This window comes from Vipera ursinii, assembly GCF_947247035.1.
Source record: "Vipera ursinii genome assembly, chromosome: 1".
Lineage (NCBI taxonomy): Eukaryota > Metazoa > Chordata > Lepidosauria > Squamata > Viperidae > Vipera > Vipera ursinii.
The window spans coordinates 263319777-263333085 of NC_139512.1; the positions used below are offsets into that span (position 1 = coordinate 263319777).

The window sequence follows — 13309 nt, forward strand, 5'->3', positions numbered from 1 at the left end:
ATTGTTGATGTACCATCCTATTTTAGAACTAAGGATGCTCAAGGAATTAAATCTTAAGCCACTGTAATATGAACTATCTCTATCTAGCTGATGTTCAGATCAGAATATAATTATTTGAGTTGTGAACTCTTCTAAACTGATTTGAAAGAAGTGCTTCAAAACTCACTCAATTGAGTGAATCAGGTATTCATTAACACAATTTTTTTCCAGATTGTGTTATTAAAGAGCAAAAAAAAAATTGGAAATAAAAAGGTTTAAAAAGTGGACAGGGGTGATTTAATGAACAGCAAAAAAAGGTTGTGCTCTCATAAGATGCAACCAACTTTTTCCAAAAGGTTTTGGAGAGTTCTCAGACATATTAACTATCTTTTGATTTTCATGCTTATCTACATTTGTGATGCAGTTTTTAAGGTCTAAAAAGGATTCAAGTGTTTATATTAAAATACTAATGATATATATCAATCAATATATATTATGCATTTTTAATTCTGATTATAAATTCTTTTATTAGACAAAGCACTAAAAATACATACATACAAAAAATAGCAAGAAGGAATAGGAAGAGAAGAAAAGGATCAAAAGTATTTTAAAAATTCCTTTCTCACCCCTTATGGGTGGTGTGTGTGTCTTCCTCCATCTCAGGTGCTCCACCAGAGGTATGGGAGTTTGAGGGTTTTGTGCAAGATCTTAGCTGTTTCTAGAACCACAGTCTTCTGGACAGAGAGCTCTGATGTGGTTCCTGGGATCTGCTGGAGCCACTCTCCTAGCTTAGGAGCCACAGCCCCGGGTGCTCCTACCAGCTCTGAGGCCACTTGATCTTTGCTTTCTACATCCTCTCTAGTTCCTTCTTCAGGCCTTAGAATTTCTGCATTTTCTCATATTTATTCCTATCACTTGGCACAACTACATTTAGCATCACTGCTATTGTTTGATCCTTGTCTACTGCCTTGATATTTGGTTGATTGGCCGGTACCTGTCTGTCTGGCTTGATCTGGAAGTTGCACAGGCTCTTAACCTTCTAATTCTACACAAACTTCTGTGACATCTCCCTTCTCGACTTGGGAGGTTCTAGCCTTTACGTTGTTCCTGTACACAATGCCTGCTACTTGGTTGTGGCACTTATGATGTTCCTGCCTGCATCTTACACCCTGCCACTATGTCTTGGATTCCCTCTGAGCTCTCTGTAAAAAAGTCTGCACCTTGAATCCTGTCTAGTGTGATAGACCTCTGCTCCTATAGATTGGGTGCTTAATGCTTGTTTTCGCACTGCTATGATCCGTGCCTCAGTGCTTTCTGTTAGTCCAGGTGTTTCCCGCCACTGGTAGGATTTCCTAATGCCAGCCACCTCAGCTATCTCTCAATGGTATATCCCATGAAGGGCATTGTTTTGCCATGGTAAATATTCTTTAGGTAAATTGATCAAATCTTCAAACTTCTAAACTAAGAGAAGAATCATTGTGTGCCTAAATCATTTTCTTCAACATTCAATGCCACTCTCAACTAAAAAAATCCATACAAACTATTTGTATTGGTTAAAAGAATGTAAAAAAAAAGTGTTCAGGATCACGTGTTCTGGATTTTTAAAAAATAAATATAATTTATGAGAGAAAAAATATGAAGTAAGTGATGAAGAAAGATATTACGTAAATGATTGGATTAGAAAAAGTATGCAGAAAAATGCAAGCATTAGGATATTTTTTTTGCTTTTAAAAATGTACACAGTTGAGAAGCTAAACAAAAACAGCTTCACAAATGAATCTGACATATATCAGAATTAAACTAATCTGTGGATTTGTATTTAGAGCACAATCCTATATGCTCAGCCATATGTTATTTTCAGTAATGTTTATTTACAAATACATATGGATGAAAATCTATCCTTATTAAACAAGGAGCCTGGTTCTCTGCATAAATAAAATTAAATGGGACTTTCTCTCACTTGCATATATGATTGCAATCTAAATTAAACCTTGACTGAAATTCTTTGGTACTCTAAAGTCTAACTTCAAAATGTCAAATAGGAGTCCTCCTATTCAATTTTTTGTATGTCCAGTTTATTTGGGCATAACACTGAGTAATGATAATCCTCCTCCTGATTATGCCGAAGTATGACAGTAGCTTCAAGGCTATTGAAAGAGGACTTAGTTTGATCCTTCTGTTAGCAAGTGGAAAGCAAATTTTGTTGGGAAGATAAATGCGTTTTAAGATTTCTATAGGTTATATTCAGAACCATGATTCAACTCTGGTAGAGACCATGTACAGGAAGAGTGGACCTATAAAGATGTGTTTATTGTCATGTAAATGTTCAAGCATGACAGCGTTTGGTAAGAATAAGAGGTCATTTCTTGCATTCCCTGAAGAGAAACACATGAAATGAAAAATAAATGATAAATCCAGCATTAAAGAACTTAGCAGAAAAGGGGATTGAACAAGCACGCAGGGAATTACTGCGATTTGTCATTTTTGCAGCACTTGCAGGTCTGTAGAGCTGTTTTCTTGTTATGAAAACTTTCTATAATCATTTCTTGTGGTTTGAATGATCATGTTTGATCCATCAATCTCCATTTTTTTCATATGATATAGTGATGGAAATAAATGATGCACTTATGGTTAACTGACTCGTCTTAAATGGTGCATCAGCATACAGACAAAAAAGAATCATCAGTAGAATAGGTACCTCTGTTCTGTGCAAAATGGGCAAAAATGGCATAATCCTAATATACAACATCCTGATATTTTCCATTTTCTTTCCTGGTGAACAATGTATGCTTTTGAAAAACATTCCTTGAACTCTGATAAAGTTCATTCAGAAGTCCTTGAATGAGTATGATAATTGTGTATTCCTATATATATTCTACTTGACCAGGTGAAATAGTTAAAACAATTGTGCTTACTTTAAAGCCAGCCTTTTAATGCTTCCTTTGTATGCTATAGAATGAGAAAATAAGATATGATTTTTTTCTTTTTATCTTGCAAGGTAATGTTTTCTTTAAAAGGTAAATTAAAAATTAAAGCAAAATAATGAGCAGAGCAAATATTATGAATATGAGCTCCATACTGAAAGCTAAATATAAAAACATATTGAATATAGAAATGTTCTTTCAGAAAAATGAATTCTTTGTCAAGCTGTATGCACAAGGATTATCTTTGTTTTCTGTGCCAAGTGCAATTTTTGCTTTGCAAGAAAAAAAAAGTGGACTTTAATGTCTGTCTTCCCTTAGCTTGTTGTAGCACTAACAATATGATTTGAAAATGATAACATTGGTTCTTCAGTATATTGTATAGGTGTATAGCACATTGCTACATAGGAGCTAATTGTGGGAAATTTCATCACTGCATTGATCATGTTTGTGCTTAGTAGAGGAAAATCTGTGATGTTCTTGGTGCTCCTGAACTTGCTTGCAGAAGATTGATTACCCAACTTCGTAACATCATCCTACTGGTTTTTAAAACTTGTGGCTTCTTTCTCTCTCCCTCTCTCCCTCTTTCCCTCTCTCTCTCTTTCTCTCTCTCTTCCTCTCTCCCTCCCTCTGTGTGTGTCTGTGTTTCACAAGGCCCCCGAAGACCTGGTTTGCCGATCAAGTGGCTTGTTTGATTGCTGGTTGTTGCCCTGGGGATGGTGCAATATAAATATAAAAATATTTTTTATATTTTTTATATTTTTGTAAGCTGCATAGAGTCACAGAAAGCAAGAGGGTGGTGATATAAATTGTGTGTGTGTGTGTGTGTGTGTGTGTGTGTGTGTGTGTGTGTGTGTTAGTATACATATGCTTATGTAAATCTTCCTACTGTTTTCATGGATGTGCAGGGTCTGTTTTTTTCCGGATCAACCAAATATTGATCCATTGGTTGTGACAGGAATTGACTGACTGGCTTGTCACCTGACCCTGACATTTCACACTGAGAAAGAATGACTGGCCCAAATTCACCCACCTACCTTTCCTGCCTAAAGCAGAACTAGAACTCCCCATTCCTTGGTTTCTAGCCTGGGGCCTTAATCACCACACCAAATTGGCTCCTTTCCTCTATATATGTATGTATGTTTATGTATGTGTGTGATATATCTCCTATTCCTGTGTTGTGCGATAGGCAGATAGGAATGGATATAACTTACAAATTAAAATATCTAGCCACTTGGAATGTGTGAAGCTTCTGCTGTTATATAATTGGGTTGGGTTTAACAGAATTGGGTTTGTGGAAAATCAACTGTTATTGTTGTGCCTGATATAAAAGTCTAAAAGCCCTGAATCTAATTTCCTATAACTGAATGATTTGTCCCTGGTTCTAGCACGGCAAGACAGAGAACCGTCGAAGGTATCTTTCTTTCACAGAGAAATTTCACAATTATATTAATGCCAATAGCCTTGAAAAGTACACATTTGAGATTAGGACTAAGTAGGAATTCTTTATACAGTGAAAGCCCCTCTGATCTGAGTTTGCACATGGAATTTCATTTTTAAAGTTAACTGTGTTTTCAGTCATGAAATAGTAGCTGGTATCCCAAGTTACATATATAAAACTGTGCAGATTGAAGATTCAAACTGTTATATCTTTAAAAAACATTGCAAAAAGAAATATGGATTAAGGGCTGGAGAAAAGAGAGAACTGGATTAGCTGTGCAGAATTGGTGGACAATTTAAAAATATTATCTTCTGCTTTTTTCCCTGATTAATAAAATGCCCAGTTAAAGCTCCATAACAAAACAAAAGTACAATAAATAATGAGTTCCAATTTAAGGTAATAATTTTGATGGTTATTTTTTAACATCAAACCAATTCTATTGTAATTGTTTAGAAATATTTCTTACTTGCTATTATAGCATTCTTGCTAACCACAAAGATACAGGTTGCTGTCTGCTTACTTGGCAGATATTTAAAATAGAATTAAAGGTAAAGGTTCCCCCGCACATACGTGCTAGTCGTTTCCGACTCTAGGGGCCGGTGCTCATCTCCTTTTCAAAGCCGAAGAGCCAGCGCTTGTCCGAGGACGACTCCGTGATCACATGGCCAGCATGACTAGACACCAAAGGCACACGGAATGCTGTTACCTTCCAACTGTAGTGGTCCCTATTTTTCTACTTGGATTTTTACATGCTTTCAAACTGCTAGGTTGGCAGAAGCTGGGACGAGTAACAGGCGCTCGCTCTGTTATGCAGCACTCGGGATTCAACCCGCCAAACTGCCGACCATCTGGTCGACAAGCTCAGCGTCCTAACCCACTGAGCCACCGTGTCCCTGTAATAGAATTTAATAGAATTACCATTAATAGTAATTTAATAGAATTACTATTCCCTATATTTCACTCATTCTAAGAAAAAGGGTAAACTAACAGCTAGCGTGCTAAGAAGAGCAGGTTTTATGTTCTCTTATTGCCAAAAAGTTGTTGTTTGGCATAGGATATGGACATCTCTACAACTATTGGGGGGGGAAATAAAATAACCCTGGTTGAAGTTCATACCTGGTGGAATATATCCCTAAGTGTGTGATTAACAAACCCCATCAAGAGTACATAGAAATAATTGCTTAAGTTCCCGGAGGTATATTCAGGTAGTCACATGCTAAGATAGAAAGCCAGCTTCTCTAATGAGGAGGGCAAAGAACATTTCTGTAGGAAATGGACTGAAGGAAAGAACCTTATAATCCTGCAGACAGGGAGGTTTTGAAGGACAGGTAATCCTCGACTTACCACAGTTTGTTTAGTGACCATTCAAAGTTGCAGCGACACTGGAAAAAGTGACTTATGACCATTTTTCACACTTAACACCATTGCAGCATGCCCATGGTCCTGTGATCAAAATTCAGATGCTCAGCAACTGACTCCTATTTATGACCGTTGCAGTGTCTCAGGGTCATGTTGTCACCTTTTCCAACCTTCTAAGGAGCAAAGTCAATGGGGTAGCTAGATTCAGTTAACAACCGCGTTACTAACTTAACAAGTGCAGTGACTTACTTAACAGCTGTGGCAAGAAAGGTCATAAAATGGAACAACATGCACTTGGCAAATATCTTACTTAGCAACAGAAACTTTGGGCTGAATTTTGATCATAAGTCAAGGATTATCTGTAGGTCCTGTGTCTCATGCCACAATGAGGGCTAGGATAAAAAAATATTAAATGTTAATGCTTCTGGAGCTATATTTTGAACAATAACTCAAATGATAAACCTGCTTCTTTGTCCTGTTTTTATTCTGGAACAGTACTCATCATGACCATATGGCCTCTCACTGAGTTATTATTTTATTAGCCTGTGATCCGATAAACTTTCATAGAGAATGGTATCAAATGGCAAAAATTATTCTCTGCAATATATGTAATGTATTCCACATTTTACAATGCTTGTCTTTTTCTTTCTTAATCCTCTTCCATGAAGCTTGTGAATGTTCCCATCTTGGTAATAATTGTGACCCACATACTGGCCGTTGCATCTGCCCTCCGAATACCACAGGAAACAGATGTGAAAAATGTGTACCGAATCACTGGGGTCATGATATTATCAGTGGATGCAAGGTGAGTGTTCCTTTTCTTCCTTTTTCCACTGTCCTAACTTTAGGAAGTTACACCAAATAAAGCTGTCTTGTACGACTATATCCTTAAAGTTGAGTTTTAAGGCTTAGTATGCACTGAAAAGTCAGCTCTTATAATTGAAAGCAAAAAACCCTATATATTTACATTTGGATACAATTATTCTCAACAAAATGAAATGATGCCAGTTGAGATCTAATTTTTTTTTAAGAAAATGCATCATTTCTTCCATGGATTATGTTATTCCAAACATTTTATTCAAAGATAACTATTTTATGTATATTTATAGACAATATTGTGAGTAGTTTTTTTAATTAAAAATAGTAGAGAAACATAGAAAAGAGATCAGATTAAAAACAAAGTTAGGTGACCAGTTGCAAGCTCCCACACATGACATATTTTTGAATTCATCCTGAAATATTCAAATTACGTAACTGAAATAGGCAATAGATGCTATTATATAAATAAAATGGATAATGTTGATTTGCTATTTTGACCATACCTACACTATTTTGATTCCTTGGCAGTAGATTGATATAAATGATAAATAAGTATAAAGTATCCTTTTATTAGGTTTATCAAATACTTAATATCCAGGTATTGTTTACCGTAAGCTCATAAATATATTTAATGGCAGTGAATTGCACTGACAGTGTCAAAAGTAAAGAAGCAATTGTTTATATCTGTCTAGCCCCATCCGGGTATGGTTCCTCTTTGCTTTTGGGCTTAGTATAAGTAACTTGTGCACTCATAATGCCGCTTGGGGGGGTGTGTGTGAAAGCCCTAATAAGCAGGCATATACATAGAATGAAGGCTACTGCTAAGCTTGTAAGCCGCCCTGAGTCTTCGGAGAAGGGCGGGATATAAATGGAATTAAAAATTAAAAAAAAATATTTTCCCATCCTGGCTATTTCAATCAGAATTAGTTTCTTAAGAATATACTGAAAAATAAAGTTGTAATCATGACATGCTAAAAAAGCTGGGCAAATGATTACTAGCAACAAAAAGGGGGCTAAGTTGGTTTACTGTTGCACTAAGTTTTTTTAAGACTATGTGTCCTGAACGCAAGCAATCAAATCTATTTCTATGGTTGTTAATCCAGTTAATTAATGAGATAAATTTATTGTAAAGCTCCTTACGAAGCCGCCGTCTTTCTCCAGCATGCCGATCGCCAGGCTTCTGCAAAGCGGCTTAATGAGGGTGAAGACCCCTCTTCCAGTTCCAGGCTCTTTCATATCCCTTCTTGCCTTGTCTATTATCTGAATCCATTAGTATGGCAGCTGCTATGGCACTCTCTAAATTAATAATGATCTGTCAGCCAAGTCTCCCTTTTTAGCGTATTTCAACTCATTTCTCCAAAGCCAGGTGCAAGTGCCCCCTTCTCTGTTTGAGCTTTTAGTGGAGCCAATTTCAGAGTCTGTCATAACTTATAGGCAAAGGAATATTGCATGAAGCTGCCTCCTTGCAAAACAAACCTTAAGGCTGATTGTAATTTATTCCACATATGGCGAACAATTTGCTCACAGGGTGTTATCTGGTTATTTCTCAATGTACAGACTTCCTGCTTCTTAGAATGCATAAAAACTGGGGATTCTTAATTGCTTGTCACTCTGGATCCTTGCAAGCCCATATTTGGGCTGCCCAAACCTGAACCAATATAGGTAGTCCCCGACTTACGACAGTTCATTTAATGACTGTTTGAAGTTGCAACATCACTGAAAAAAGTGATTTGTGACCATTTTTCACACTTAAGACCATTGCACCATCCCCAGAGCCATGTGATCAAATTTTGGATGTTTGGCAACTGACATGTATTTATGACAGTTGCGGTGTCCTGGGATCATGTGATCATCTTCTGCAACCTTCTGACAAGCAACGTCAATGGGGAATCCAGATTCACTTAACAGTTGAGTTACTAATTTAACAAGTGCAATGATTCACTTAACATCTGTTGCAAGAAAGGTTGTAAAATGGAGCAAAACCTACTTAACAAATATCTCACTTAGCAAATGAAATTTTGGGTTCAGTTGTGGTCAAGGACTACCTGTAGATCTACTTTAAAATCTACTGCTTACCACTTGGACTTTGAGTAGAAAGGGGATATTGATACCATGAAGAGGATATTGATAACAGGATGGAAATATTGATTTGGCAATTCTTTCCCTAAAAAAAAAATCACACAGGCCCCGCTTTTCAGTTTCAGCAAGGTTCCCATGCTGCTTTTTCTTCTTCTAGCTTTGCCTAAAACATTTCCTGCAAACTGAATGCTCTGCTTTAATATTCTGTGCTCACGCTGCAATATAGGACTATAATGTGTATATAAAGTTAAGGCTATGCAGGACTTTGAATTTGATTTTTGCAGCTGCTAGAAAATCCCAGGAATGACATGGTTGTTATAATGAGTTGCAGACAGACACAGCATTCATGTTCCCATACATTCCAAAGTGCCTCTTGAACGCTGAAGTCAAAGCACTCCCCAAACTTACACAATTTAGCTATAGAAGCATTAATGAGCATATTATCTTCTTCATGGTATCTGTTAGTCTGGAAATCATTTTACTAATTTTAGAATATTTTTATAATCTATGCATATAATGATATAAATATTTATGTTCCAATTTATAAATTTATCTTCAACTTTTGTTGTTGTTGTTAGTTGCGAAGTCGTGTCTGACCCATTGCGACCCCATGGACAACATTCCTCCAGACCTTCCTCTCCTCTACCATCTTCTGGAGTCCATTTAAGCTCACACCTACTGCTTCAGTGACTCCATCCAGCCATCTCATTCTTTGTCGTCCCCTTCTTCTCTTGCCCTCAATCTTTCCCAGCATTAGGCTTTTCTCCAGTGAGTCCTTCCTTCTCATTAGGTGGCCAAAGTATTTCAGTTTCAGCTTCAGGATCTGGCCTTCTAAAGAGCAGTCAGGGTTGATCTCCTCTAGGACTGACCGGTTTGATCGCCTTGCAGTCCAAGGAACTCACAGGAGTCTTCTCCAGCGCCATAGTTCAAGGGCCTCAGTTCTTTGGTGCTCAGCCTTTCTTATGGTCCAACTTTCACAGCCATACATTGCAACTGGGAAGACCATCTACGCACTTTTGTTGGCAGGGTGATGTCTCTGCTTTTTAGTGTGTTGTCTAGATTTGCCATTGCTTTCCTCCCCAGGAGCAAGCGTCCTTTAATATCTTGGCTGCAGTCCCCGTCTGCGGTGATCTTGGAGCCCAGGAAAATAAAATCTGTCACTACCTCCATTTCTTCCCCATCTATTTGCCAGGAACTGAGAGGGCCGGATGCCATGATTTTGGTTTTCTTAATGTTAAGTTTCCATATCTTCAACTACAATTTAATAATTTGCCTGTTTAAAACTCAGATTAATCCATGGGAAGATTTTAAGTTAATGTGAAACTTGCTCCATATTTAGTCTTACAGACATACCTCAATTCTACTCATTTGTATTCACCACTGATGTTAGAGAAGAATCTTTACTATAGATTGAAAATGATGTTTCGTACACAAATATTGAAGGTTACCAGAAAATATCTTAAAGTATTAGTTTCTTTTCTAATTTAAAAAAGGATTCCTGGTTAAAAGAAAGTCTTCTGGATTTGCATATTCATTCTTTTTCTGATATGATGAATAATATGGCTGGGGAATTCTGGAAGGTGAAGTCCATTCATCTTAAAGTTGTCAAGATTGTGAAACACTGGACTAATATTTTACACATTCTGCTGATAGATGTCCCCAATTGTATACAACTCACAATTTTTTTTAACTTTGGGATTCAAGAGGTAGAGTATCACATCCAGTCCCGCCCAGTATTCAGCTGCTTAAAAGAAACACAACTCAAATAGTAACATTTATGAAAAATGAAATCAGTGCCTGCAAATGTTACCTACTGACACAAATACATTGATAATTATCAGCGATTGTTGCAGTCATTTTTGAGTACTCCATGTTCTTCAGTGAAAACTGAAAGCCTTCAAATGTTTCCCTCTCTAAAACAAGCTAACTTTTTCCCCCCCTTTTTTTTTTTTTGCTCTAGGCCTGTGACTGCAGTGTAGCTGGATCCCTCAGCTTCCAGTGTAACCCTGATACTGGCTGCTGTTTCTGTCGTCCAGAATTCTCTGGAGATAAATGCACTGAATGCAGGCTAGGCTATCGGAATTACCCACAATGCATTGCCTGTGAATGCCAGATAGCGGGGACCAAGCCACAGACTTGCGATTCAGAAATGGAAAAGTGTTCTTGTGCTGATCATACAGGACAGTGCACCTGTAAAGTAAGGAGAGGGGGCTTTCACCCCTTTTTATATGCATTTCTGTTTTCAATCTGTCTCCTTGTAGTGCCTTCTCGTTAGATCAGTCAGCAGCTTAAACTAAATGAAAGAAATATGTTTCTGCTAGCCATACACGCAAAACCTGGGATGTAAGTATAATTTATTTCAGTAATTCTTAAATCCAAGGAAGTGGCAGCACTTAGCCAATCCTTGCTGATCTGGGGGGGTGGAAGCAGAGGAGAGTTGAATCTAGTTAATATTTGGAAAGGAAACCGTTGGAAATTCCCAGGGTTTAAGACTAGACTGGGAAACCAGTCAACATAAAACCATTTAACCATGTGGAAAGCTCTGTGGAGTTACCAGATAATCAAGGTTGGCTCATAGAAGATTTTGTCATAACATTATAGTTCAGCCTTGTCCAGTGTGGTGTTGTCCACACTTTCATTCAGGAGCAAAACAGCCATCATTTTTCACTTTTTTCTGTTGCTTAAGATCTGTTGAATTGTTAAGCTGTCTCATGGAAGTAATGCAAAGCAACCTTTCAGCAATTTAAAAAAAATATTCTTCCCATGCACTGAAAAGCATTCTTCCTCTATGTAGCCTGGTGTTGATGGTTATAACAACTCTGGAGTTTAGCCATTGTGAACTCCATTTCACATTAAGGCTCAGTCAGAACTTGGGTTTTTGTGCTTCTCAGTTTCCCCAGATCAATTAAATTTAAAAAACAAAAACAAAAACAGGAGGCAGGTAAAGGATTTTGTTTAAAAAAATGATATGATCTTGAATGTTTCAGCCATTGAGCTTTATTATGCAAAAGGTGTCTTATTACCACATATCTTCGTCCTAGTAGTACTTTTTGATAAGGTAGTCTCCAAATTAAAAGAGAATTACAATTGTTTTTAAAGCTTTCTCTTCTTCCTTTTTTGTTAACAGATGAATGTGGAAGGTTTCAACTGTGACAGGTGCAAACCTGGCCGATTTGGACTCTCTGCCAGAAACCCTCTTGGCTGCAACAGCTGCTACTGCTTTGGCCTGACATCAGAATGCAGTGAGGCAAAGGGACTGGTCCGTGTGTGGGTGAGTACAAGACTGCTGAGCCATGTAATGCGATAATGTTGTTTCCTGCTGATATCTTTTAGCCAGACACAGAGATGAAGATAGGAAATATAGAAAAGCATTTAAGCAATTTCTCCCCTGTGTATTTTGAGAACTGGATAGAAAGCCATGTTCCATTGAGCAATCAGGGTCAAAATGTTGAAAAGAAACCTCAGATTGAATAATAAATGTCAAGCCCTTGAGCAAAGCTATTAAAATCCAGAAAAGGAAGATGTAATGAAAGGGATAGCCGATTGTTCCACGCTAAGTTTAACTATCTTGGTTGCTCAAATGCCAAATCAGAATTTATCTACAGGGCTAGATTGCAATCATATTAAGAGAACTTATGTGATATAATACTTGCAATTTCCTTTTAATTTTAAAAACAAATTAACCATTGAAAAGTATTGCTTTAATATTTTTATTGTCTGTAGAAAACATGTTTTCCACCATTTTCTAGCAGGGTGGTTACAGATTAGTCATTCTACATAGAATCTCATGAATCAGGCAGCATACAAATCTTTGCAATAAAAAGAAATGTAATAAAAATACTGATTACTAGGACTGTGCAAAGCTGTTGCATATTAGCTCAAACAAAGGTAATATTTCTTTGGGTGCAGCTGCTCCCAACTATCTCTGTATATATGCTACAGCTATTAAAGCAGCTGTCCTGCCCCAAAATACCAAAGCTGAGATCTTTATTGTTTCTAAACCTATAGACATACTCTTGCCAAACTGAAGTACTCTACTCTACATTTACCATATACTCTGAAAATTATTAGGAAGGTGCTGTCTTTACCCTCTTTCTCACACACAAAATATCTGGACTGAGTTGTCTCTTATTCCTGCAGAATATACTCCCTCCTTCTTGGGAATCCTTAGTACAACATTCCATCAGATAAGCTCACCAAAACCACAGTTGCTTTAATGATTTTTACAAAGCTGATGAAAGATGGATTAGAAAAATACAAAGATAGAGTATCAAAATTAGTCAGATGAAAAAGCTTCCAACAATAACATCAGTTTTAATGTTGAAAAATTTGAAAAATTATACCAGGAGGAGAGAAATTATAATAAGTTATTGGCTGATTATATGCCATCAAACTGTTTTGACTTCTAGCAACCACATAGATAGATTTTCCCTCCATGATTATCTCCCTGATCTGGTCTTTCAGGTCTTCATTTATTTCAACTGTAATTGAGTCTATCTATCTTGCCATTGGTGATCCTTTTATTCTTTTTCCTTGTACCTTTCCCACTAATAAAGACTTCTTCAGAGAGCTAGGTCTTCACATAACATATCTGAAACAGGATAATTTGAGCCTGGTCTTTTGTGCCCTGAATACACTGAGTTTATTTGTTCAATGATCCATTGTTTTCCTGGCTATTAATGGTATTCTTAGGAATGTTCTCCGATACCAA

At 37.1% G+C, this 13309-nt stretch overlaps 1 protein-coding gene across 1 annotated transcript in view; it reads left to right on the top strand.

Annotated features, from left to right (window-relative positions):
• LAMA2 (laminin subunit alpha 2) overlaps positions 1–13309 on the top strand; it is a 460887-nt gene that overhangs the window by 295617 nt on the left and 151961 nt on the right. Inside the window, exons 22-24 of the mRNA XM_083379924.1 lie at positions 6369–6505; positions 10559–10795; positions 11726–11869. Of these exons, the coding sequence (XP_083236050.1) occupies positions 6369–6505; positions 10559–10795; positions 11726–11869 (518 nt within the window). The remainder of the gene's footprint in view (positions 1–6368; positions 6506–10558; positions 10796–11725; positions 11870–13309) is intronic.